At 36.3% G+C, this 24,948-nt stretch overlaps 6 protein-coding genes across 10 annotated transcripts; 5 read left to right on the top strand and 1 right to left on the bottom strand.

Moving 5' to 3' along the window:
- Positions 1–399: 399 nt before the first annotated feature.
- LOC111790894 (protein SRC2) lies at positions 400–1,577 on the top strand. Its single transcript, XM_023672007.2, has one exon. It carries the CDS (start codon positions 538–540, stop codon positions 1,549–1,551), a length of 1,014 nt encoding a protein of 337 aa, XP_023527775.2. The 5' UTR covers positions 400–537; the 3' UTR covers positions 1,552–1,577.
- A 1,236-nt stretch (positions 1,578–2,813) lies between these two features.
- Positions 2,814–5,145, top strand: LOC111791375 (uncharacterized; the record flags this gene model as incomplete). Its single annotated transcript, XM_087121920.1, has 2 exons — positions 2,814–3,439; positions 4,818–5,145. A coding segment is annotated over one exon (573 nt), but the record flags the coding sequence as incomplete, so codon positions are not given.
- A 5,473-nt stretch (positions 5,146–10,618) lies between these two features.
- LOC111791716 (flowering-promoting factor 1-like protein 1) lies at positions 10,619–11,122 on the top strand. Its single transcript, XM_023673185.2, has one exon. The coding sequence runs from the start codon at positions 10,663–10,665 to the stop codon at positions 10,993–10,995; it is 333 nt and encodes a 110-aa protein (XP_023528953.2). The 5' UTR covers positions 10,619–10,662; the 3' UTR covers positions 10,996–11,122.
- Positions 11,123–13,101: 1,979 nt separating this feature from the next.
- LOC111791037 (uncharacterized) lies at positions 13,102–15,230 on the top strand. Its single transcript, XM_023672216.2, has 7 exons — positions 13,102–13,329; positions 13,442–13,480; positions 13,702–13,755; positions 13,874–13,927; positions 14,580–14,633; positions 14,718–14,789; positions 14,918–15,230. The coding sequence occupies exons 1-7, from the start codon at positions 13,273–13,275 to the stop codon at positions 15,053–15,055; spliced, it is 468 nt and encodes a 155-aa protein (XP_023527984.2). The 5' UTR covers positions 13,102–13,272; the 3' UTR covers positions 15,056–15,230.
- Positions 15,231–15,578: 348 nt separating this feature from the next.
- On the bottom strand, positions 15,579–24,937 carry LOC111790787 (putative protein phosphatase 2C 40). 5 transcript variants are annotated; one of them, XR_002814563.2, is made up of 6 exons: positions 24,784–24,937; positions 22,089–23,261; positions 21,239–21,503; positions 20,041–20,164; positions 15,978–16,243; positions 15,579–15,900 (listed from the first exon to the last, which is right to left on the bottom strand). XR_002814563.2 is itself a non-coding variant. In XM_023671847.2 (5 exons), exons 2-5 carry the CDS (start codon positions 23,250–23,252, stop codon positions 16,244–16,246), a joined length of 1,557 nt encoding a protein of 518 aa, XP_023527615.2. In that variant the 5' UTR covers positions 23,253–23,261; positions 24,784–24,937; the 3' UTR covers positions 15,579–16,243. The 5 variants fall into 5 exon arrangements, 4 of the variants coding, with proteins under 4 accessions (XP_023527615.2, XP_023527614.2, XP_086978384.1 ...); XM_023671847.2 differs by having other exon boundaries at positions 15,579–16,247; XM_023671846.2 differs by having other exon boundaries at positions 15,579–16,243.
- On the top strand, positions 17,254–19,769 carry LOC111790788 (uncharacterized). Its single transcript, XM_087122260.1, has 5 exons — positions 17,254–17,367; positions 17,402–17,493; positions 17,590–17,665; positions 17,819–18,214; positions 18,287–19,769. Exons 2-5 carry the CDS (start codon positions 17,446–17,448, stop codon positions 18,631–18,633), a joined length of 867 nt encoding a protein of 288 aa, XP_086978386.1. The 5' UTR covers positions 17,254–17,367; positions 17,402–17,445; the 3' UTR covers positions 18,634–19,769.
- Positions 24,938–24,948: the final 11 nt, after the last annotated feature.

Raw genomic sequence — 24,948 nt, 5'->3', positions numbered from 1 at the left:
CAACAAGACATGTATTTACGTACACGTCATATATAGATCATATATTTGACTTTTAACTTTTAAAAATTGTGATTTATAATTTTTTTTTTTCAAAACTTAATCTAAATATTATAATTTGAAATCGAATTAATAGTATAATATTTCATTAGCCAAAGTCCTAATAATGACATTTACCTAATTTTGATAATAACGTACTCATCTCATCTATTTACTATGATTACCTAGAAAAATAAAATAAAATAATATATTTTTTTTAAAGAAAAAGGAAAAAACAAAATAAAATAGGTAGAATCCAATTTTCTTTAATAAGTTATTTAATTTAAAAATAAAAAATTAAAAAAAAAAAAAGGGCGATTTTCGAAGAACCATCCAAGGGTTGAAATCACCGCTTCATCCATTGACCTAAAGAGTCTTCAATCCTTCATCAAATTCATCTTCGCCCCTTAGTCTGCCACGTCTTTCCGCCGATCTTTCTCAACCTCCCCGTTCCCCGATCTTCGATTCTCTCTCGATTTCCATTCAAAAAGATCTCCCAAGATGGAAAGATCCATGGAGATCAAGGTCGTCTCCGCCGGAGACCTCAACAACGTCAATCTCCTCACCAAAATGGACGTTTACGCCGTCGTCAAGCTCCTCACCGCCGACGCCTCCGGCAAGTTCATCCCCAAATCCGCCCAGAAATTCAAAACTCCCGTTGACAAAGAAGGCGGCAGCCACCCGATATGGAATTTCTCTGTGAAATTCGCGATCGATGAGGCCGCCGCTAGGGCAAACCGCCTCACCCTCGTTTTCAAGCTTCGATGTCAACGGAATCTCGGCGATAGAGATATCGGCGAGGTCTACGTTCCGGTTAAGGAGCTTCTAGATTCCACCGGTGACGGCAAAGGCGATTCGATGCAACATCTTAGTTATCAGGTGAGGAAACCGTCTGGAAATCCCCAGGGGGTCTTGAATTTCGCTTTTAAATTTGGGGATAATCTGTCCTCCGGTCCAATTAAACCGGACTATGTTCAAACATCCAACCCGGTTTCCGCCGCCTACCCGCCAGAGTCGAGTTCGCTCGCCTTCGCTCACGGTGGGGCTCATCCTCTACCGCCGACGCCTCCTCCTCAGCCGGAACCTTATCGACCGCCCTCAAATTTGTACCCGGTCCTTCCGCCGCAGGAGGCGTTGCCGCAGATTGGATATAGTGCATACCCACAACCGCCGGCGACAGGATACAGAACATACTCGCCGGCAACATCGTACGACTCATACGTGCAGGCACCAACCTACAGCGTGTACGCGCCGGCGCCGTTTCAACAACCAGTGTATGCATACAATCAACCACCGCCGCCACCGGCGGCATATGGATACCAACCGCCGCCAACGTACGGATATCCGGCAGGCCCGTCATATTATCCACCGCCGCCGACGAACAAGAATAACAACAGGGGATTAGGATTAGGAGCTGGATTGGTCGGAGGGATGTTGGGAGGGATTTTGATCGGAGATATGGTGTCGGACGCCGCCGACGGCGGGTTCGGTGATTCCGGTGGATTTGACTTTTGAATAAAATCACGTCATTCTATGCATCATTTTGATACCTCCAAGAATGCTTCCCATTTTGGTTCGTAGAAAATTCAACTCCTTGACTTTCAAATATCAAGAACATGAATTTCTGAGTTTTTTTTTTTTTTTTTTTTTTTTTTTTTCCTCTCCCAAAATGGTCGGATAAGGACTGGTAGGTAATTTCAGTGGAAGAAGAAGAAGAACACTAATTTTTTTACCACTTGGATTGAATGGTAAAAAAGGTTGGTAAATAAATTGACGTGGCGAATTTCAACACTACAAATTTTGAAATATAAAATTATCATTAATAAACTTTCTTAAGTGCAATTGAATATCAATTAATTGATACTTTTACTGAAATTTAAAATTTAATAATATTTTGAGAAATTATTACTCTACTTGGAATTGTCCCCTTAGCGGTATTGACGCACGCCTATAATTTTAGCTTATCTTGATATCTTACTGATGGCTTGGGCGCGTGTCGATATTGACCCAAGGCTATAATTTTAGCTTATCTTGATATCTTACTGATGGCTTGGGCGCGTGTCGATATTGACCCAAGGCTATAATTTTAGCTTATCTTGATATCTTATTGATGGCTTGAGACCCTTGTACAGTACATATCATAATAGTTGAAACTTTCTCAAACTATCTAGAAGAAGTGGTCAACAAACTTTCTCAAACCATCTAGAAGAAATGGTCGTTGACCACTTCAACTGAACTGTTGTCTTGGACTCTTTGTAATAAAAAGGGCACCAAAGGTCGGAAATAACTCCATTTTGCTCGGGTTGGAACAATATCATTAAAAAATTTAACGTTCTACAACATTGACGGGTTCTAAAGATGAACTCGTATGATTTAACAATCTTCTAATTTACAGAACAATGATACCAACAATAGTTATTTATATTTATATTTCAGGTTCATCTATTATTCTAAGGTAAGAAGTTATTTATATTTATATCTCAGGTTCATCTATTCTTCTAAGGCAAGAAGTTTACAGTATAATGCATTATCTATCTCGAGTAGTTAACTATAAGACGAATATCATTAAAAATTAAAATTAAAAGAATAAAAATCTTAATAATTTAAATACGATTTATGGTAAAAATAAATCAGAAAGTTGTCATTCAATAAAGAAAAAAAGAATGGAAAATAATTCATATATATACTATTTTTTGGGGGGAGAAAGTGGAAGCTATATGAATATAAACCCTAAAACCTTCAAATCCACTGCATCACCTGTTCCCCTCCTGCTCTGATCGGCGACGACGAGGCCCTTGGACGAGAAAGAGACCACCGCCGAGTTTGAGAAGCTCCACAAATTCACCGGTAACAACCTCAAGAACATTGTCGAGAACCCCTCTCACGAAGGGCCCGGGCCAAATCCCGGCCGCTACTGCTTCCGCCTTCATAAGAACAAGGTATATTACGTCAGTGACTCCCTTGTTAAGCGAGCTACCAACGTAGCCCGCAGCAACCTTGTCGCTCTCGGCACCTGCATCGGAAAGTTCACTCATGGCGGCAGTTTTCATCTCACTGTTCACTCGCTAGGGCTATTGTCTTCCAATGCTAAGCACAAGGTTTGGCTTAAACCAACTTCTGAGATGTCTTTTTTGTATGGGAACCATGTTTTGAAAGGCGGATTAGGGCGGATTACTGAAAATATTGCTCCCGGTGATGGGGTTGTTGTGTATTCTATGTCGGATGTGCCATTGGGATTTGGAATTGCGGCGAAGTCCACGCAGGACTGTAGGAAGTTGGACCCGAATGGGATTGTGGTTCTTCATCAGTCGGATATTGGAGAGTATTTAAGGATGGAGGATGAGCTTTAAAGAAACAAGATGAAGATGAGTTGAGTTTATTGGGTATCGGCTTCCTGGTCCAGGTATACTCGAGTTTGTTCTTGTAAAGTTTGTTGGTCAATAGGATTTTTAGACCAAATTGATATACTGCCTAATGAATCAACTCAATTTTGTAAGTTTTGCACACCATGGTGTTGAATTTTGTCGCTTAAGTTTTAAATTTATGTGAATGATGAAACTGTTGCCCAAATGTGGGTTATCTAATATCATAGTGATCAGATAGTGCTTATTTCTTTACTGCAAACTAATCATTTCTTCTTTTTATGACTGTATTGAAGATTTTCTTTAATGAGCAGTTGCTTCTCATTTTTGTATCGGATACTTCTGTTTGCACGTGAGGCCATACATACATTTGTTTGATCATCAAACAGCTGGGAATTGAGCAACAATGATCTTCACTAGAAATGGATTTTCTTTGTTGGGTTTTATGCATTATACTCAATGCTTGAAGCCATTTTTTTGCCTATGGTTTAGGTTTTTGTTTGGGCTCCTTTCATGGTGTGCTTTTCTTTTCATAACATCATTTGTGTTCTCTCATTTTTTCTCAATGTGAAGTTTGGTTCTTCATAAGAAGAAAGTTACGAGACTTGTTTCTGCTCTGTTTTCTACGTGTTAAAGACGAACTGCTTACACTGTAGAAGTCTGGCTGAGATGAGTGCAGGTTATATAGATTTGTAAGTTATTACTGCATAATACTACTTACCTGTTTATTGCAATCTATGCTTGAATATGCATTAGCATAGATAGATAGACCAATGGGTTTGTAATTTATACACAATTTTTGTAATCAAAACTTGAATAAAGGGTTGTGCTTTTGGTTGGTGGCTAGTTATGAGCAATCTTTTTGTTAGATGAGGTTATTTATTCTGGGGTTGGTTCCTCTTATGACGTTAGATGTTACACCCACTTAATTTTAGGCAATATTCATACATTCTTATATTTTGTGTATGTACAAAAGTTTTTGGCTTAAATTTGAAAATGTATAAATTTTACGACAAAAACGACTTATTGGTTTCGAATTAGAATCTATTCAGTGTCTTAGTCTTAAGTTTCAAGAATACTTTTGGTCCTAGAGGTTTGAAGATCAGTTTAAATGGTCATGGGCTCCTTTGACAACACTAAAATGATTTTGAGTTCAATAATATTTTCGGGTGATTAGACGTTTTCTCTACTCCTCTTCTTCCTAACATTGTGCTGCTATCTTTCAATGAATGATGGAGCTCATTGTTTCAATAAGATCCGAAATGAAGGAGCCTCCAACGTTCATTTCTCTAGAACTAGAACAAAATACTTTCTTGCTCTAGATCTGTCTGGAATTAAGAATGATCTATCTAGAACTGGAGCAAAGGTGTTCTTTCTCTTTCATTTTGCAGATCTGAGCTGACTTGGTTTCCATTCTAGATCAGCGTTCCAGTAGCAGATGGCTAGAATGTGGCCGGAGATGACAGTGACTATATTTGAGTGGAGACGAGCTGCGTGACAACCGTGTCGAGCAAGATCGCTGGCTAAGGAGGAGCAACAAAGGGAGAGGAAGGTCACCTCATCAAAAAACTGGTACTAAGTTATTTAAATTTGCCATTTGCTAGTTGTACTTACTAATAGGAGGTTAGAGACAATTCGTCCATTACCAAATTTAAACTTTCAGACCAAAAATGTATTTTTGGCTAACTGTTAGCAACTTGGTGGAGGCCTAATTTGATGCAATTAAAATATATCAGAAACTTCTTTATTGAGAGATGGATAATAAGGGGTTCAGGTTTAGAGGAAGGAGTTGGTTGTTCTTACAGATAGATTGCCATCCTGTTCTCCATTTGGGGAAAGGAGATGAAACACTGATATTGAGAATCTGTTTTTGTGGATCATTTTTGTTCAAAATTGGCTATTGGGCTCATGTGCTTGTTCATGTCCAAAGCTGTTTTGACCTGTTTTATGGGCTAGAATTCTCATAACCAATTCCACCCAACTTTCCTGAAATGCCATTTTGACCACAACTACTCGATGACAAGCCTTGCTCGTGTCTAACTTCATGACAACATTGCCCACCTTGCCTTAAGTCTTACTTTTTATTGCATGAAAACGCTTGATAATAGCATTATTTGAAATGAGATGAGCCCTCACACATGCAAATTGTTCTATTGCAGTGATATCATTCAAAACCCTTTTAAGCCTATTGAAAGTCTACAATTCATCTCTCTTTTCTATCCTTATGTTAGATCTCGGAGAACAAGGGTGTGAGGGAAACCCACGAGGGAAAGCCCAAAAAGGATAATATCTGTTAACGGTGGACTTGAGCTGTTACAAATGGTATTAGATCTAGACACCGGGTGGTGTGCCAGCAAGGATGTTGAGCCTTGAAGGGGGTGGATACCGGACGGTGTGCCAGCAAGGATGCTGAGCCCCAAAGGGGGTGGACATCGGATAGTGTGCCAGCAAGGACACTGGGCCTCAAAGGGGGGTGGGTTGTGATATCTCACATCGATTGGAGAGGGAAACAAACAACAATAAGTGTATTTACTAGTGGTGGGCTTGAATTGTCACATTATTTTTCATATAAACCAAGAAAGATGGTGATACACTTAAAAAAAAAAAAAAAAAAAACTAGAAAACAATGAACAAAGTGGTTGCCAAACATATTCGAAACGAACCATTCCAGAAATGGTGAAGAAGAATGAAGTACATACTTATAATATATGTATAACAACGGAATAGATACCCAGAAATGGTAGCTATAATAATGGTTTCAAGTACTTTATTCTCAAAGCCTTTGCAGGAGTTGGATCCATCTGTTTGTAACCAAAAAAAATTTAGGCAAACCACCAAACTCAGGCATTTATACAGATTCCTTTCATATGAACATTTCCACAATATTCCCTTTTGATTAGGCAACCACTTCACAAAACCCATATCTTAAAAACCATTTCTTTGTTCATTTTTTGAGAATCAAAGATGCCAAACCCTAAAAACTAAGAGAATAATGTGTTGTCTTACAAACCCACTTATTGTTATTAATTAGTATCGAGAACAATTTAGAATCTCACTCAACTTTGAGTTCTTCATTGTGTTTAGTATGTAAGTTAAAGGTTTTTACATGGAAACCGACACACATTGTAACAGTTAGATATTGTCCGCTTTGGTCCATTACATATCGCCATCAGCCTCACGATTTTAAAACGCGTCTGCTAGGGAAAAATTTCCACACCCTTATAAGGAATGCTTCATTCCCCTCTCCAACATATGTGCGTTCTCATAATCCACTCCCCTAGGGGCCCACCGTCTTCGCTGACACACCGCTTGGTGTCTGACTATGATACCATTTGTAACAATCAAAACCCACATCTAACTGTTGTCCACATTAGCTCGTTACGTTGACGTTTGCTAGAGAGAAGTTTTTATACCCTTGTAAGGAATGTTTCGTTCCCCTCTCCAACTGATATGGACTCTAACACACATGGATTATTATATTGAAATGAAGACGAGAAGATGCTCGAAAGGCTTGAATTCAAAAGCTAAAACTTATCGTTTCAACATATCCTTAATAATTAATTAAATAACCTAATTATTATATCCTTCAAAACCGTCTACGATAACATCATTCCAAAAATTACATAAAATTCTTGATCGAGTCTACATTGATGTACATAGTTACGTGAAGAATCTATATGAACTCAAAACATAGAATATATTCAAAGATTTATACATTTTAAAGGATAGTTTTTTAGTCACGCCTCTACACACCTTGATGACCTAATTTTATTGTGTAAAAAATATAAATAAATTATGGCGTCATTTATAACCAATAAAATAAAATAAAATAAAAGTCATTCTTTAATGATTTTGACCTAACATGTGTCCTTCTTTTCAATAAAATAAAATAAAATAAATGAGAAAACTACTTTCTTATAAATTATTGAAAATTTTAATTTTTTTTACAAAATTAATTTATTAAGTATAAATTTTAATTTTTATATCTAGTTAAATTGCTAGATTTAACCGTTCAAAAACGTCTATTAGACATAAAATTGAATTTAGCGCTTAATGGTATTCTACCCTTTTAGTTTTTAATTTTTAAAAGATCAGCGAATTTTTAAAAGTATCGAACATATCAAAGAGTTTAAAAATTTCCAACAATTTTTAAAGTTTAGGGATCTATTAAACACAAAATTAGAATTGAAAACTGGTTGATTTAACCACACATATAGGCTTGGTTATATATATATATATATATATATATATATATATATGAAAGAATTTAGGGTTATGTGGGCTAGGAAGAATGTGGAAATCACATGGGCATGTCAAGTGATGTTTAAAGCAAAGGCAATGAATATTTGTAATCCCAAATATACAACAACTTTGCTTTAGAAACAAAAACTTTATACTATAATATTTATTTTAAAAGAATATATATATTTTTAAATAAATGTATTAAATTTGTTCGAGGGATAGGGATCTGTATATTGATGTGGTACTTTGAGAGTGGAAGATCGACTTACTCCTCTTTAGCTAACATGATGCGTCTATATTAGAGAGCTTCATTTGGGGCATCCATATTTAGGTTTCGTGGTTGAATCGAGCTATGCTTCGAATAATTGGGTTGGGCATGCATTGAGCATCCCATATTGGCTAATGGGTAGACTTGATCTCGACCTCAACCAAGACCGAACATGTGAATTTGGGCCAATGACTCGAACATTTCCTTTCCCGAGTCCATTTGTGTCCTCAAATGTAATTTGGCTCGAGACTGGTCTTTTTCTTAGGCTAATTGATTTTGACATTTTGTCTATAGCATTCAGTGTAGCAAATTTAGGGTTTGAGAGTGAAAAGTTAATGATACTTTAAGATACTTGAGATGATATAGGGTTTATGATCTTCCTCTTGGATTGGAGACAAAGAGGTCGGACTAAGCCTATATGGATCCCTCGGGCTAGGGTCGTGCACAGTGCAACCCTAGAATAAAAAAGGCCACCTAAGCCTCGACCTAGTTGGTCATGGTCGAGGTGGGGCCTTTTTAGCCCTTTATTGTTTGTCCCCAAAGAACAAATGGCCTGGCTAAGTTATTCTAATTCGGGCACTAGTTAGCCTCGACTTAGTTGAATCTAGGGCTCAATCCAACTCGATTATGTTCAATTTTTTCGATTCCTCATTCTAAATTCACTCATAACAACACGTTCCAGTCCTATAGTTTAACCAATACGACAATATAATCTCCGTTCATTACATTACTCAAAGATCAAATATGTTCATAAACTACAAAAATTCCGTGTAGAAGATAACCCATGACGACAGTGGTCCGGAGAATAAACGAAAGGAGAAGCAAAATGGTGGGCGATTGTAATGAAAATGAATGAGGAGCATTTAGATACCTCAAGAAGAAGCAAAAAAGAACAAAGATTACGACCACATTCAAACATGTTTTGTCCCTTTAAACTCTTCCACACCACACATTTCTTCTTGTCCCTTTTCTTCAATTGGCTGTTCGAATATGATCTCTCTTTTCTTATTTCATCACCTTTAGACCTCACCTTTCAATTCCTTAGGGTTTTCTTTGCCCCTTTACGAGTCGACATTAGCCCCTTTCAATCCCTTTTTTCTTTTACGTGCTCCACAGAGCATATTTCAAATAGTTGTCGCTACATTTCTAGTAGCTTTTACAGATAATGCGTAGATGTAAAGTAAACAGTTCGGGAACATATGTAACAGTCCAAACTCATTGCTAATAGATATTGTCCATTCTTGTCCATTATATATCGTCATCAGCCTCAAAATTTTAAAACGCGTCTATCAGTGAGAGGTTTCCACACCCTTGTAAAAAAATATTATATTCTCTTCTCCGACCAATGTAAGATCTCACAACATACAGTTATCATATATATATATATATATATATATAAAGAATAATGATATATTCTTGAAAAAAAATTCGATAAATTCGGAATATTAATTTGAATATATTCAAAGGGAGATATATATTGCAAGTACATGCACATGTAAAAATACATTATCCAAATTACTTAATTCATTTTTTTAATATAATAATAATAATAATAATAAACTAAAATTAAAGAAAATGAAATTTAATTCAATGTGAAGGGTAGGTAATATTGTAAATTTCAAAAGAATAAAAATTTCCTTTTTAATAAAAAAAAGGTTTAATATACTTTTTATAATTTAGATTTAAAAAAGAAAATCCTAATTTAATTAATTTATTAATTACAATAAAATAGTAATGAAAATGGCATCCAAAAAATAGGTTAAAAAAACACACACACAAAAGACAAAGATTCCCACGTGTGGGGTTTGAAAAAGACATTTATTATATTTTATTTTTTAAAAAGTATTTTGGAATTTTGTAAAATAAATGGATTCCCATATCTTATAATTAAATACCCTATAGATTTTAAAACAATGACTTTTTTTTTTTCTAAAATATTTTGATTGTAAAATTCGTATCAATCATCAAATGTTAGGTTTTAATAATTAATTTCATTTTTTAAAATAGAATTAAAAGAAATCTTTTTAATTTCAAATTTTATTATTTTTTTATTAATTCGTCACTCTAAACTAACACAGTAATAGTAACAGTTCAAGTCCACTGCTACCAGCTATTGTTCGCTTTTGGCTCATTACGTATTGTCGTCAACCTCATGGTTTTAAAACGAGAGAGGTTTTCACACCCTTATAAGAAATGTTTCGTTCCCGACACTGAATTCTAATAAATTTAAAACTAAGCTGTTTTGGTTAGAGTAATTTTATGGTGAGTGACCTTCTAGAATTTTTTCTTGAAAACATTTGAGCGGGAGCAAAACGAGCTAAAAAAACCTATGTTGGTCAATAATCTTCAAGACAAGTAGGTAATGTTTTCATATCGTCAGAGAATATTAAAATCACCGAGTGCCAAATTTGGATTTTGAATCATGATTTGTTCATCGAGGATAAGAACGTTTCAATCTCGAAACTCCCATCAAAACCCTTTTTTTTTTTTTTTTTTTTTTTTTTTTTTAATCCATCGATAAAATTACAAGACTTTTTGTGACCCCATTTCACATTAGGCTCCATATCCTTTAAAAATAATATTAAAAGTGCAAAAAAAACATGGCATTAAAGTTTGTTCTTTTGCCATAGCTCACCTCTCCTAGTTCATCTACCTGATTACTCTCTCTCTCTCTATATATATACATACATAGATATATACAATCACTCCATTATTGTTCCTCGAAGCTTATAAACTGATTCGAGAGGAAAAACAATGTCGGGCGTTTGGGTGTTCGACAACGGGGTAATCCGGCTCGTGGAGAGGGCGGGGGCGGCGGAGACGGGAGCAGGAGGGCGGAGAAAAGTTCTGATCTACACACCGACAAATGAGGCGATGACATCATACCCAGTACTTAAAAACAAGCTTGCATCGTTAGGCTGGGAAGTATACTACGAAGATTCCGAGGTTATGCAATTCCATAAGCCTTCATCTGTGGATCTCATTTCTATTCCCACAGACTTCAATAAGCTTAAGGCTAGACACTTATACGACATCGTTGTGAAGAATCGTAATGTTTTTCAAGTTAAGGACATGCAATCCCAGTAATTGTTGCCACGACGTCGTTTCATACCTCTTTGGTGGCTCTCTATTTCATCTCTTTTTATGTAGTGTTTGTGTGTGTTTGAAGCATATGTAAATTTGTCGTTGAAATCGAAATCATAAATTTAACGTACGATGTATTATCGTATCAACGATCTAATGACTACCCATTAAAAGTTGATCTGAGATAGCTCGACTCGTTAAGATATCGTATCTTGTGAGATCTCACACTCATTGGAGAGAATAACGAAACATTTTTTATAACAGTGTGAAACATTCTGTTTAATAGACGGGTTTTAGAACTGTGAGGCTGGTGACTATAAGTAACGAACTAAAGTGGACAATTTCTATTATTTTCTATAACGCTCGAATAATTTCTAAATTTAAAAGAAATTAAAACATTTTAATGCATGATAATATGAAAATGGCTGCCATGCAATGCAGGATCAGAGAAGGCCAAAGAAAAATATAAAGAAAAATATAAAAAAAAATAAATAAATAAAAAAGGAGTTAACCGTGGTAAGGGTAATTTGGTAATTGAGGAATGTGGGGTTAAGTGGACTGACAGGACACGTCCATGCATCACAGGCTGGTGACGATAAGAGGGGGACTCTGATGGGTCAACGGATAGCCCATATCCGGGCGAAGAATATCTATTTATTTATTTTGTTTGCTCTAAGAAAATATAATAATAATAATAAAAATAGATATTGAGAGAGAAATATTTGAGATTTACGTGCATGAGAGCATGGCTCAAAACCTATTCCCATTTGGATAAGGAAATGGAAATGGGCGCCAATGCTCCGTCCCGTCCCATTGAGTAGTCGACCATAATTATCAACTCAAAAGTTCTTTGACGTTTTTTTATCGATCAGTGAATGTCAGACCCTTTCTCGATTTTAAAAGAAAAGTCTAAAGAGGATAATATTTACTAGTGGTGGGCTCGTTACATGAACACGACTTTCCACAATGGTATGATATTGTCCACTTTGAGCACAAGCTCTCAAACCAATGGAGATAGTATTCCTCGATTATAAACCTATGATCATTCCCTAAATTAGCTGATGTGTAACTTTCGTCATCCAACAGGGCTTAGGCTGTTCATACCTTCTATCTGTAACGTGCATTTTTTGTTTGTTTGGATCTTCGAACGTCGAGTGAAATCCAATGCATTTTTTAAAGGGGGTTTTGAAAAAACGGCCTACCCGTTAACGGGTCGGAGATGTTTCATATGTAGATATACAAGAAACACAAAATTATTTGTGAATTTTTAAAATTAGGGAATGAGTGATTTGTTCAACCCTTAAACTCTTGTTACCAAGGTACATGAAGAGATGCATATATAATAGGGCCACCCCACCCAAGCCCAGCGCTATAGCTTACAAAATGGACACAACCTAACCCAACCCAAGAATTTAGAGCCCACTCTCATGCCGTCCATCCATACAACCACCACGCTATATCGCTTGCCACGGTATTGTATCGTAGTGCCACGAACATATGTCGTAGCGATACGACGCTACCATGGCTTATAAGAACACGTCATTCAGTCGATTGGTTAAAAGATTGATGAGATGAAGTGATAGGAATAAAAAGAGAGTAAGAATGTTCATAGAGGCGAGAATGCGAGAATGGAGAAGACTTCTCCGTTTCCACCCTTACTCTCTATCTCATTTTTATTCCTTCGAACGAAAATTAATCTTTCATTTTTCTATAAAAAAAAGTCAATTAAATTAAAATAAATTCCATAGTTTTTATATTATATATATATATATTTAAAAATAATAATTTAAATGATTAATTTGATCGTTCATAGAGATTAAGAGATTATATTTACTACTCTCAACCCAGTCTAATTTTCAGTATTAAAAAGACTATATTATAATATTTAAATTTAAATTTAAAATTTTAAAATTATATGGGTAGAATAGTATATTATATTTTTGCTCGTGAAATATTATAATATTTTACATTTTTTAATAGAAATTATACCCAACAAAATATATATATATATATATATATATATATATATATATATAATTCGTAATAATAAATAAATAAATAAAAGGGGTCATCTTGTCCGTACAGATGACACGAGAAAGTGGTGAAGTGTGGCATTGGGTTTTGGTTCCAAATTCAAATCTTCGACAAATTCGAACCCATCGCCTTTTAATTTTCCTCTCTTCTCTTTCCTCCATTTTTTGAATTTCGATTTCACCCATCCCCTTCTCAAAACCCTAATTTTCAGTTCAACAGATTCGGTTCGATTGGATCCCTGCTTCTATGGCGGACGCCGACTCTTCCTCTCCCTCCGCCGCTGCCCCAGCTCCTCTATCGGCTGTCAGTTCCCTTCATTTTCTTCGTTTTCAGTTTCTTTTTGTGCCTGATCTGTTCTTTTACACATTTACTTACTCTGTTCTTGATGTTTGTATCTGTTCCTCTTTGTTCACAGAAAAATGAGAATCTAACTCCCATTGGATCGAAAATTTCGGTATTATTTTCTTGTCCCGACTTTTGAATTCTCCAGCTTATTAACTTGATTTGTGAATTTTACTGTTCACTTCGATTGTAGGATAGTTGAGAACTAAATTGTTCGTTGTTTGAAGTTCTTAAAATTTTGGGTCTAGTGGTGATTTAACCAAGAGTCCATGTGTTACTGAGATTGCTGCAATTTAGGTCTGATCTTCTGAGATTTGACATGTTTGATCTCAGGAATTGAACGAATCAAGAGCGGAGTTGCTTAATAGAATTCAATCTCTTAAGCAGGTGAAGTCTAGATTTACAATGCCCTAACTGTGAGGCTGATTAAGTTGTATGTTCTTGCTCATTTAGTTGTTTTTGTCCTCTGATTTTCTTAACTTTCCCTGTGTTTTGAGCATTTCAGGATCTTCAGAATTGGAGGTCAAAGTTAGACACGCAAGTTAATACCTACCGCAGTGTAAGTTATTAGTAGTGAATTTTGTATTGCTTGTCCAGCCAGCTTGTCCTGTTTTTAAGATATTTGTGTTTGTGTGAGATCTCACATTGGTTGGAGAGGTTGGAGAGGTTGGAGAGGGGAACGAAACATTCCTTATAAGAGTGTGGAAACCTCTCCTGAATGACATGTTTTAAAATTGTGAGGCTGACGGCGATACGTAATGGGTCAAAGCGGACAATATCTTCTAGCGGTGGACTTGGGTTGCTACAAATGGTATCAGAGTTAGACACCGAGTGGTGTGCTAATGAGGACGCTAGGCCCCAAGGGGGTGAATTTTGAGATCCTACATTAGTTGGAGGGGTACAAAGCATTCCTTATAGGAGTGTGGAAACCTCTTTCTAACGGATGCATTTTAGAACTGTGAGGCTGACGGCGATACGAGCCAAAGCGGACAATATATGCTAGTAGTGAACTTGGGCTGTTATAGTTTGATTGTTCTAGCATGATCCATTAAACCAGTTGGTCCCAAGTGGCTTATTGTAATCAAATCTTGTGGCTCATACAGACAGCCGGCTACTGTATGCTAGACATGATGTTGGTTAACTGATTCTTGGAAGTTCAAAGAGATCTGAAGTAGTCTGCTAATGATATATATCTTCAATGCCTCACACAGGAACTCTCTGAACTCAAGAAATCACTTAATGTTGAGGTCGAGCACCTTCGAACGGTAAGTAATGCTTCACAGATCGAATACATTTTTAAACTTTTTGATGCCATTTGGAAGGGTAATAAATTTATAACATCCAAGTAGGAATTCCAAGAACTAAGGACTACCCTTCAGCAGCAACAAGAAGACGTGACTACCAGCCTGAGGAACTTGGGTGTAAGTTCTATATCTTCTAACCATTTTCATACTCAAATATGCTGATAAGTTCTCTCAAAAGACCACCAACCCACCCCATACCACCATACATGTTAGCCACTATTGAAGAAAACTACGTAACTTGGCAGCTTCAGGATGTTTCTGTGGACAATAACGAGACTCGACATCAACATCCAGCAGAAATCAGCGAGAAGGAAGATGCAGATGAGGCAACGAAGGAAGGTCGTGGCTCGACGGAGGAAAAGGGGAATGAAGTTGGAAATTAAGAGGCAATTTGTATCATGTAGGTTGTAAGTTTTTCATTGCATGATAAGATAACATTAGCAGCAGCTCTCTCGGCTATGGATTTCCACAATTTTCTGTGTTTAAATTCAAATGATTGTAATGGGTTTCTTTTCAATATTTCCCATTGAGGGTTCTATGAGATCTCCCTTTAGCTCATTCTCTACCTCTATCCTTCTCTCTAAACAACTTATTGATGGTCGAGTTTTGAACTTAATTTCTATTTAGTGCTTTCGAACGCTTAAATTTTTCTTCATTGAGATTTGAGTTTAGTTGACGAAGTTCCAAAGGTAACAGGTTGGATTCTCAAAATTTGAATTTGATTTCTCAAATTTGAAATCAATTTTAAAATGGTTCGTTGATGTTAGCTTAACTAATGAAATGATAATGATGACATGGTAGTTAATACATGCTTAGTAGAATTTATTGATATGTATATATAATAGTAAATATAATACTTATCTCTATAATATTTTGAAATGGTTAATATGATGATTGAAGATGGAATCATTTGAAGCTCTGAATATTTCATTTACAAACAAACACACATGTTTAAAGTCCATCTCTCAAGATAACCAGAAATTGAAACCTATTTCTCCACATAATTCAAACATAGACCACCAAAACTACTAAGTTTATACAAACATCTTATCCAAATCTATGAACCAAAGGGGACCTCAGTGATTTAAAAAAGAAATCAAACTATATTTACATCATTTAAAGCAACACATAATGTTTGCCATAGCTCTGTAAAACAAAACTATATACAAAAATCCAATAGAAGGAAGTTGGGAGCTGAGAAAGAGTGAAAGGGAAGGGAAATGAGAAACTGCAGATTTTGTAAGAGAGAGAAGAAGTAAATATGGTGCATACATAAGAATAAGATCAGAAAATGAGAGCACCTACCACTTTAATGTCAACAAGACTTGGAACTGCTGCAACACAGAGAAAGCTAAGGGTCTTTGCTGTTTTCATCTACGTTGTTAATTGTGTTGTCCTTTTACCTTCACTTCTCTGTCAATCAAAGTTATGTTGCGTGGGGAAATGGGAGTGCTCTCTCTTCCCTTTTTTGCAATTTTGCAAATAAGTTTACCAACTGTGGGGCTGTCTGGATCAAGTTGTCATCTTAACTACAAGCCTTTACTCAAGGATGATGATGCTTGGCCGCACGTCTACCTAAAGGTCATTGCCATTTTTGTTTAGAGAGAGAAGAGAAGAATGGTACTAACCAGGTCACATTATGTGGGTCATTCAATGCATAAGAGAGAGAAGAAACAAATTTATTTCTTAGGAAGCATTTGTTACTGATTCTAGGACTGGTAGCTAGGTTGTGACTACTCATCTAATAACTTTTCATAGTATACTTTCAATTTTTTTAAATTTTATAGATTATGAGTCTCTTTGGAATGACTTAATTACAAGTGCTTAAAAGTTCCATTAAGTACTTGAAAAGTCATTCACAATAAGCCTTATGTTGGTGTGTTAGTTGTTTTTGTTACTACTTTTCGTAGTATTGTTCTTGGATTTGCATTTGAAATCTTAATCGATTTCAAAACCTGAAAACAGGTTACTTGATAAGAACAGCTTTTTCTAGCATCTAAAATTTGGAGTTAAAAAAAATGCTTGTAGGAAATAGACTACAAAGGCTAACGAACCTAACTTCAAAACTAAAATCTCTGTCAAAACCTAATAGAAAATGTAGAAGAAAAGGAATCTAGATGCCTGTGGCAAAGATCTCTCAATTTACATACAAGGAAAACCCTCATCGGACAAATCTTGGTATTCTTAATCCCTATTAACCATTCGTCATTAATGCCAAATAGAAGAGGAAGGGTTGCAACAAGGCAAGTTTGAATATACGGGCTGTGAATGAATGGAGGGGACATCAATTGGGAGAAGATAATAGTATTATACATCGGGTGGAAAGAGAAAAATAACAATAAATCTTGAAATGTGCTACAGAGGAAGATTAAATAATGAGGTCAATCTAGATTAAAGAGGGAGTAGTTCAGCAAATAAAAAAGAACATTTAATGCATGATGTTTTTAAATTTTAAAAGAGTTTTAGAGTTTCCAGGATATTTGTTGGGACAGAGTAAAACCTGGCAGCCTGCTTTTAAATTCCACTATAATTACGGGGAGAAAGTTAGGAAAGCTGCTACCCTTTTGTCATTTTCTTGATAGAGCAGTTCTCCTTACGAACTCCCTTCTTCAATATTATGTTTATAACAATGCCATGGACCGATGGCTTGTCGACTTTATAGTTTCACTTTCAATCTCTCTTTCTGAACCAGAAGGTTTTTGGTGATTCATCTCTTTCTGAACCAGAAGGTTTTTGGTGATTCATCTCTTTCTGAACTGGGACTTTCCCTCCAATGGCTGTAGTATGTTCTGAAGCAGCCTCACAACGACTCAGAGCACAGGTAAAATGCCTTCTCTTCCTAAGCAAGTTTTTAATTTTCTTTTGGTTGTTCTTCTCCTCAGGCCTCTCTCAGCTAATCCCCTTCTTTCCCTTACAGGTTTGGGTCTTGAAAGTCTCTATTCACTGTGAAGGGTGCAAGAGGAAGGTTAAGAAGGTTCTTCAGAGCATTGATGGTACCATTTGATGTTGTTCACTTTAACTGTTTTCGGTTTCAAATGTGACAAAATTAACCGACAGTCATGAGCTAAACCATTATAGGAATAGGTACTTTTACAAGTGGCCCTTAGTCTAAAGCTTTGGAAGTGATGACCTTCTTAATATTGTAGGTGTTTATACGACTATCATTGACTCAGACCAACAGAAAGTCACGGTCACTGGAAATGTTAGTCTTGAAACGCTGACCAAGAGGTTGGCCAAAGCAGGTAAACATGCGGAAATATGGCCAGAAAAGCTAGGGGGGAAAGAGAAACAACTCATCAAGACGTTGGAGACTAACAAAGGCAACAGCCAAGAAAATGCAAGAAGTCCGGGTACTAATAAAGCTTCGGCAAAGAAGGTTGGGTTTAAGGTAACCCCTGTCGAGAACAAGCGTAAAGAACAGAATGAAAAGTCTAAGAATATTGAAAGCTCTTCCAGAAGGCCTTCGGCGGGGTCATCCGACTCCAAGGAGAATGCTATTGGACATGAGGGTTGTTCTCCCGACAAAGGTGGTGCAGGGAAAAGTGGTGAAAAGAAGGAAACGAAGGGGCAACCAGGTATTAACAATAGCGACAAATCAGGTTCAAACCACCAAGAAACGAAGGGGCAACCAGGTATTAACAATAGCGACAAATCAGGTTCAAACCACCAAAATGGACATGGGACACTCAATGTGGATCCAAATGTGGGCCACAAAAAGGCTAACCCACTGGCCCAACAAATATACACGGGTCCAAAAGGTTGTTTTGTCCCTCCACCTACTTTGGGGTTAAATTACAATGCGCCGCATTTAGGTAAAGGCCCTGAATTTCTTTACAATGTCCCACCGATTCCATTTTCATATTCAAATGACCAGACAGAAAATTACGAGGATCAAGCGAAGTCACAGGCCTACCTGGATTATTTCAGTGAAGAGAATGCCCTTGGATGCTTCATCATGTGATCTACTAATATCCAGCCAATATCAAATCAAGGACAAAACAAGATGATTTGAAGTGCAGGTTTTAATGTAGTAAAACAGCTGAGGATGAGTATAGATGTACATGAGTGAGATCCTAAATGACAAGGTTAACAAGTAGAAAAGTTTTGAAGGGTTGGGTGATTTTAATTTTTGGGTTAAAAGAACTTCAGGGTTAGTATGCTCTCTATCACGTGAAACTTTTTGCAGAAGCTATCTAATGACTCTGACTATAAGTAATCTAAAAAAGTATTCAATTTCAATTTCATCCCAATAAGTTCATTGATTTGAAAATTTTCATCTTGAGATATTTTTTTTCTAGTTAGAACAAATCAATTTATATTACACCATGTACACTGTATATCCATACAGTATAATGCATTTGTGGCTACGCTTTCACTAACATTCTATTCTCCACTCAAATCCAAAACCCATTTGACATTAGCATCTAGAGCTAACTCAACAAAAGATAAATAGAGAAAATGACACAAAAAGTCAAAATAGTATGTAATTGCTAGAGTTTTTCCAGCATCTTGGACCCAAGCAATTCATAAGAAAACGTATTATCATTCTCAGACCATTTTTTCCTAGTATTTTGTCCATCTTGGACCAACCAGTTTGCCAGTAAACGTAATTTAGCAGCTATAACTAGTGAAAAGAGATGATGACAATTCCCTGTGATATTTACAGGCAAACTTTACAGGGGAGAAGGGAACCATAAACCATCACAATCACTAGGAAAGCCACATGTAACCAAAAGTCAATGCCGAAACCTGGAAATGCTCTTAGAAGCCAAGCCTTTGTGGGATCCAAAACTAAGGTAATATGTCAAATAAGATGCAGAATCTAACAGACCCTACAAGAAGTCCACTAGTTTCATTTTTTTTAAATGTGGAAGTGAAAGATGGAACTTGTATTGTATTCCTTATCCAACATGCAACATTTAGCTAAATGGAAGTGGAAGAACAAAACTACACTTTTTCAATATTAATATTGAAAAAGATAAGATAACATTATCTTAGACATTGACCACAATGGAGAAGGAACAATGATATTGTGATTATTATTTCCGGTGGATATCATTCAGACCCTAAGACAATCCTTCGAGGTTGCATCCAAACTTTAACTATTCTTCAATCTTTCAGCAAACCATCTCTAAGAACATGGAGACTTCACTATAATTAAAATGTATTTTATTGTAAAGGTACAAGAACCTGATTTGAGAACAAGAGGTTCTTTGATCAGATTTTGAGCTAAATAATGAAAAGAAATATAGGACCCTATCAAAATCAATTGTCACTCAGATAAAAAAGGAATGAGAACTACAACTACAGAGTAACTACGGTATAAAAATGAGCTAAAGCAAGCAAAAACAGCCAAATTTAAGCTTACATGCTAGTAGATGCCCTTGTGGTGCGCTGATTTGTTCCAAGGATGATTACAATAACAGTTACATCATCATGATATTTCCTTCTCCTGCCGGCTGGAATGGTAATTAATTCTTCCTTGCTAAAACCTATAAAACATAAATTTTTACATCATCAACACCTATGGATACAAATAGATAACTGAACTTGGAAATTATCAGCACAAAATTAGTCGACTTCTGAGCAAATTAATAAAACACCCCGTGTCTCATACCTTATTTATGGAGTAGTTGATAAAGAAAATAAAAAACTTTGGCGTATGGGTTTCAATAATACACAATATTGCACTATCCTGGTTCTTTTTAAGATCTGATGTTTTTCAATATTAGGTCTGACTTGTATACAAAGTTCAAGATGAGTCAAACTAGTACTCAAGGCTTCGTACTTATCTAAGCCTATAAAATGTACTGTGAAAGAAAATCGAATTAATCTATAAGAAAACCCATGATAAAAATAAGCATTATAACAATACTAATTAAATTAAATTGAAAGTCGAAATAACATGAGTACAATGTCTCCAACCGGCCAAATGGCAGAAGTGAAGAGCTGTGTTTTCACTGAACTTGTACTCGACGCCAGTATCCTTTAATAATGACTAGATTGTATAATATTAAAGGAAAGCTCTCCAAAAAAAGTATCCCAGGTGAAAACAGTTAGGAGGATATTTTCTTACAGCAGCAAGGGTACTCCAAAGTCCAACCTCAACTTGTTCCCATAGTATTAGTCTTTTAGTCGGGAGTTAAATGATAGCAATAGACCCTAGTTCTTCTATGTTTTCTTTCCCAATAGTGTCAAAAAAAAATTTATGTTATATCTTCTAACAAAGATTGGAGAATTCACCTTCTGATGAAGGGAAAGCTCAACTTTAGATACATAAGAAGCTTCTGCCATAAAAAATTAACAACAAAACAAACTGAAAAGTCGACTCCAGCTAGCTGCTAAGAACATCATATATGATTAAGTTCAGCTCTCTAAATTAAACCATGGTCAACATACGACATTAAATGTAAGCATTAAAGTTTGTCCTTTTTTTTTTTTATTTTGTCGTGCATTCATGATAATATCATGCCAAAGATAAGTCAATAAAAAGAAAAAAACTTACTTCCATAAATGTAAATTGGGAAACGATTCAAACATTTTACAGAAAACGATTTGGAGTTCACCTGCGCAATCAGCTGCTTTCAATAGGAGCTGCTCCAGTAAAAATTTTGCAGGATCACCATTAGGGTTGCTCAAGATATATGAACGGACAAGGTTCACTGCTTCCTCATTGCCAAAAAAGTCAAACAAACCATCACTTCCAACTATAACAAAGCAATCTGATTTTGATATCCTATGGATAGACAATGCCGGTTGAGTGGAAACATAGGGAGGGCTTATTAGGCTAGGAACTCGAAGAATACCCATCAAAGCATCATTAAACTTTTTCTGCAGAGGAAATAAATGTATAATAATCAACTTATGATGGACTAAAATAATTTCCAGCAATACAGACTAGGTTACCTGCTTCACTCAGAAATGAATACCATTTTTAGTATAGATAACACATAAACTTCATTCTGAAAATTTATGTCCTATATACAATAAAGTAGTCATGCATATTGATTTTTTTGTCCAGAGCTGATGGATTTTTATCGAGGTCGGGTGAAAGCCGAAGTGACAGGAGAAAAATGGATAGAGTCCTTACAAGTACAGGTTGGGGTGGTGGATTCGTATACAGAACATAAATGGATATGGCAAAGCTATCCTAAAATATCAAGCAGGTATTACTGGTTAGCATGAATACTTAAGACAGTAATAAAAAAATTCAATTTAGTTTAGCAACCTGCATCCTTTATTATTATTATTATTATTATCTTTTTACAGAAGCAACCTGAATAATTACTAGCATATTAAGACAGTGCCGCTATTTTATTTATTAAATTCTATACACTACACAAACAGAGAAATGATTTCGTGTTATATGAGATTATGGCCATATTGACAGGCACGGAATGTATAACTGTAACCTACCGACTTCAAGTAGCCAACTCCAAAAGCACGAGTCACCTTTAGTTTTCCTTTAACTTTCCCACCGACAATGATTGTCTGATCATCAGGATGATCATGATGTAACCGTGCTCTTTCAAGTTCATTATCCACAGTGTGACTCTCAGTGAGCTGGACAGCTTTCAGTCCCCCATTTCCTCTCACGTCAAGGGTAGCTAGTACTGCTCTACTATCACCCAAATTTAGCGTATATAAATCCTTTCCATGAAGAAGAACAACTAAAACACATGATCCAACAGAGACTAAATCAGGACGATCCTCCATTTCCTGTTCAACCATGTGCAGAAAATCATTCTCTGCTTGACTAAGAGCACGCTGGAGGCTATCAAGCACCCCATGCCTCAGAGGATAGTTTTTCATTCCTGCTTTCGCATATGAATGGTTCTCAAATACGCTGTGGATATCTGAAGCATTTTTACTACTGTTTTTCAAAGGAGAAAATCTTTCATGAGTAATGCTACCATCATCCAGAAGATGTGAATTATCCATGTCCAAACCGTCGGAGGCTTCATTCTTAGCTTCCCAATCTAGTAGGTTAAAATAAAATACGATGGTTTCATATAATGTGCCAGCAAGAAAATCAGCTGCATCTCTTCCATTAAAACCATCATAAATTCCACAAAATAGCCATCCATTTTCTTCAGAACAAACAGCTTGGACCCTGTCCTCACCGGCAGCTCCACCTGCCACTTGCACTTCCTTAACATTAAGGAAACCTTCACTTCCGGAAGGGGCACTCATGGATTTCGATAAGTAAGAATCATATTCAGATGTTGGGGTAGATGGACTGCAACTTAAGTTTGACAAACTACTCTGCATCGACGTGGACAATATATCCAACCTTGAAAGAGTAGGTGATGAGGGAACCTTACGGAAGGAGTTAGGAGAGTCCCAGGTCGGAAGAATTTCTTCTCCTATTAACCCATTGCATATATTTGTGTTTGCTAGGGTAGCATTTGCACTCAAGGCAGCCCCAGATAAGCAAGAGAAACTGCTGATCCTTTGAAGTCCAGGCTGGATCTCAAACTTGTCGGAAACCTCACGGATTTCATCTATGTTACCATTGCATTTATAACCAAAGCTAACTTCAAGTTCTCCCTCATGTTTTGTTGAAGCTTCGTGAAGCATAGTATATGACTGTTGCAACAAATACATTTCATTTTCGATGCTCGTTCATAATAAAAATGGAAAAGTTAGTTACTATGCAGCATTTTCAAATTTAGTCAGATATGAAAGGTCAAACTCGATTTCCTTTTCTATAGCACCAAATAAATCCAAACATAATTGAAATTTATATTTAAACAAACTGTGAAAACTGGGAGGGGCTCTGTAATGTATTAAACTCAGTATGTATAACATCAATCAATTGGCTAAGTTTTGATCATCTTTTGAGGGGTGCTAGTTTTCTTACTCCCTTTGGAGTCGTTGCTTTAGTTTGTTTGGGGTCACCAAGGAATGGCATAGGAAATGTCCCTCTGATTGATGAGATCATGATGAACTCTCTTTTTCAGGATAAAGGGAGAGTCTTGTGGCAGGCTTGTTGTTTCGCATTCTTGAGGGGAGTATGGCTTGAGACAAATTGTAGGATTTTTAGAGGAGGAGGGCGTTAGATTTAATGCGTCTTTATGGACATCCGTTAATAGGGTTTTTTGAAATTACTAGTTGGGTATCATTCTTTTGGATTTGACTCATTTCTTGTAGTTGAGGACTCTTTTTGTGGGCTTATATTCTATGCCTTGCACATGCTTTCATTTTTTCACAATGAAAGCTTAGTTCCTTACCCATAAAAGGAAAAAGAAAATCAATCAATCAATTGGCTGAAAATTGAAGTGTGCATCATTGATATCGTGTTCAACTTATAGGAAATAAAAATCCACACTCCGGTTTCCTTTAGCTCTCTTTCATATTCAATTAGCCTAGCCCTCAGGAATCCGACTAAAACCAGTTATGATTACTAAAATATATGTTACCTTACCTAACCTTTCCTTTCCTTTCCTTTGACGAACTGAACTTAACCATGCAAAGAAAAAAAACCAAACAATGAAACAATAGCACAGCTCCGGAAACTACATGAACAAGACAACTAAATACGAAGTGCCATTTCAGTGACAAATCTGGAACAGTCACAAGAACAATTAAATTCTCAACTTCAATCACGGTCACTGACAGACAGACGAACGGATTAGCTATGAACTTGAAACAAAAAAGGAAAGAGGCAAAATAGACTAATCAAACTCACAGAAACTAACAGCATAGTGACAGTACAAAACAGATAACCATCGCATAAAGGAGAAACAAATCCTCTCTCTCTCTCTATATATATATATTCAAAGACAGAAAACAGAAAAACCTTCAAACCATAAAACAGCCGAGAATCAACCAAACAAACCAATTCAGACAAGAACAAAAAAACAACAACCTAATTCAACACGCCGCGCAGCCGCCACAAAATCCAGAACACACGCTTCAATAAACAAAACAAAATAATTCAACATACACACTTGCAAATAAACATTGCAACAAGCCAGCCGCCGGTATCGGCATCGATCATTAAAACGCCATTATCAAGCACACAGAAACAGAAACAACAGAAACAGAGATGGCTGAAAATTGAAAGAAACAAAAGAAAAAACAAAAGAAAAAGAGAGCAGAAACTCACCGAAGAGGAGGGAATCGAAGCAGATGAAGATCAAGAGAAATGAAAAGAAGAAGAAGAAGTGAAGATAGACGAAATATGCATCTGTATCACAGAGTAGAAGCAAAGACAAAAATGGAGAATCTGTAATCAGAGTGGTACATTAAAGGCAAACCCATTGGATGGCCA

The sequence above is a fragment of the Cucurbita pepo genome, chromosome 3, assembly GCF_057944985.1.
Source record: "Cucurbita pepo subsp. pepo isolate OVF chromosome 3, ASM5794498v1, whole genome shotgun sequence".
NCBI lineage: Eukaryota > Viridiplantae > Streptophyta > Magnoliopsida > Cucurbitales > Cucurbitaceae > Cucurbita > Cucurbita pepo.
The sequence above is the reverse complement of the archived record's forward strand: the minus strand, read 5'-3'. Positions and strand labels throughout refer to the sequence as shown.

What these genes read in the sequence shown, in the direction of transcription:
- LOC111790894 (XM_023672007.2), top strand. Translation starts at nt 538, where the DNA reads ATGGAAAGATCCATGGAGATCAAGGTCGTCTCCGCCGGAGACCTCAAC.
- LOC111791716 (XM_023673185.2), top strand. Translation starts at nt 10,663, where the DNA reads ATGTCGGGCGTTTGGGTGTTCGACAACGGGGTAATCCGGCTCGTGGAG.
- LOC111791037 (XM_023672216.2), top strand. Translation starts at nt 13,273, where the DNA reads ATGGCGGACGCCGACTCTTCCTCTCCCTCCGCCGCTGCCCCAGCTCCT. An exon ending in CCCCAGCTCCTCTATCGGCT is followed by an intron (nt 13,330 to 13,441) that starts GTCAGTTCCCTT and finishes CTTTGTTCACAG; the next exon opens with AAAAATGAGAATCTAACTCC. An exon ending in CCATTGGATCGAAAATTTCG is followed by an intron (nt 13,481 to 13,701) that starts GTATTATTTTCT and finishes GTTTGATCTCAG; the next exon opens with GAATTGAACGAATCAAGAGC.
- LOC111790788 (XM_087122260.1), top strand. Translation starts at nt 17,446, where the DNA reads ATGGCTGTAGTATGTTCTGAAGCAGCCTCACAACGACTCAGAGCACAG. An exon ending in CACAACGACTCAGAGCACAG is followed by an intron (nt 17,494 to 17,589) that starts GTAAAATGCCTT and finishes TTTCCCTTACAG; the next exon opens with GTTTGGGTCTTGAAAGTCTC. An exon ending in GGTTCTTCAGAGCATTGATG is followed by an intron (nt 17,666 to 17,818) that starts GTACCATTTGAT and finishes TTAATATTGTAG; the next exon opens with GTGTTTATACGACTATCATT.
- LOC111790787 (XM_023671846.2), bottom strand. Translation starts at nt 23,252, where the DNA reads ATGCTTCACGAAGCTTCAACAAAACATGAGGGAGAACTTGAAGTTAGC. An exon ending in GAGTTGGCTACTTGAAGTCG is followed by an intron (nt 21,504 to 22,088) that starts GTAGGTTACAGT and finishes TTTCCTCTGCAG; the next exon opens with AAAAAGTTTAATGATGCTTT. An exon ending in ACAAGGGCATCTACTAGCAT is followed by an intron (nt 16,244 to 20,040) that starts GTAAGCTTAAAT and finishes ACCTTTAGGTAG; the next exon opens with ACGTGCGGCCAAGCATCATC.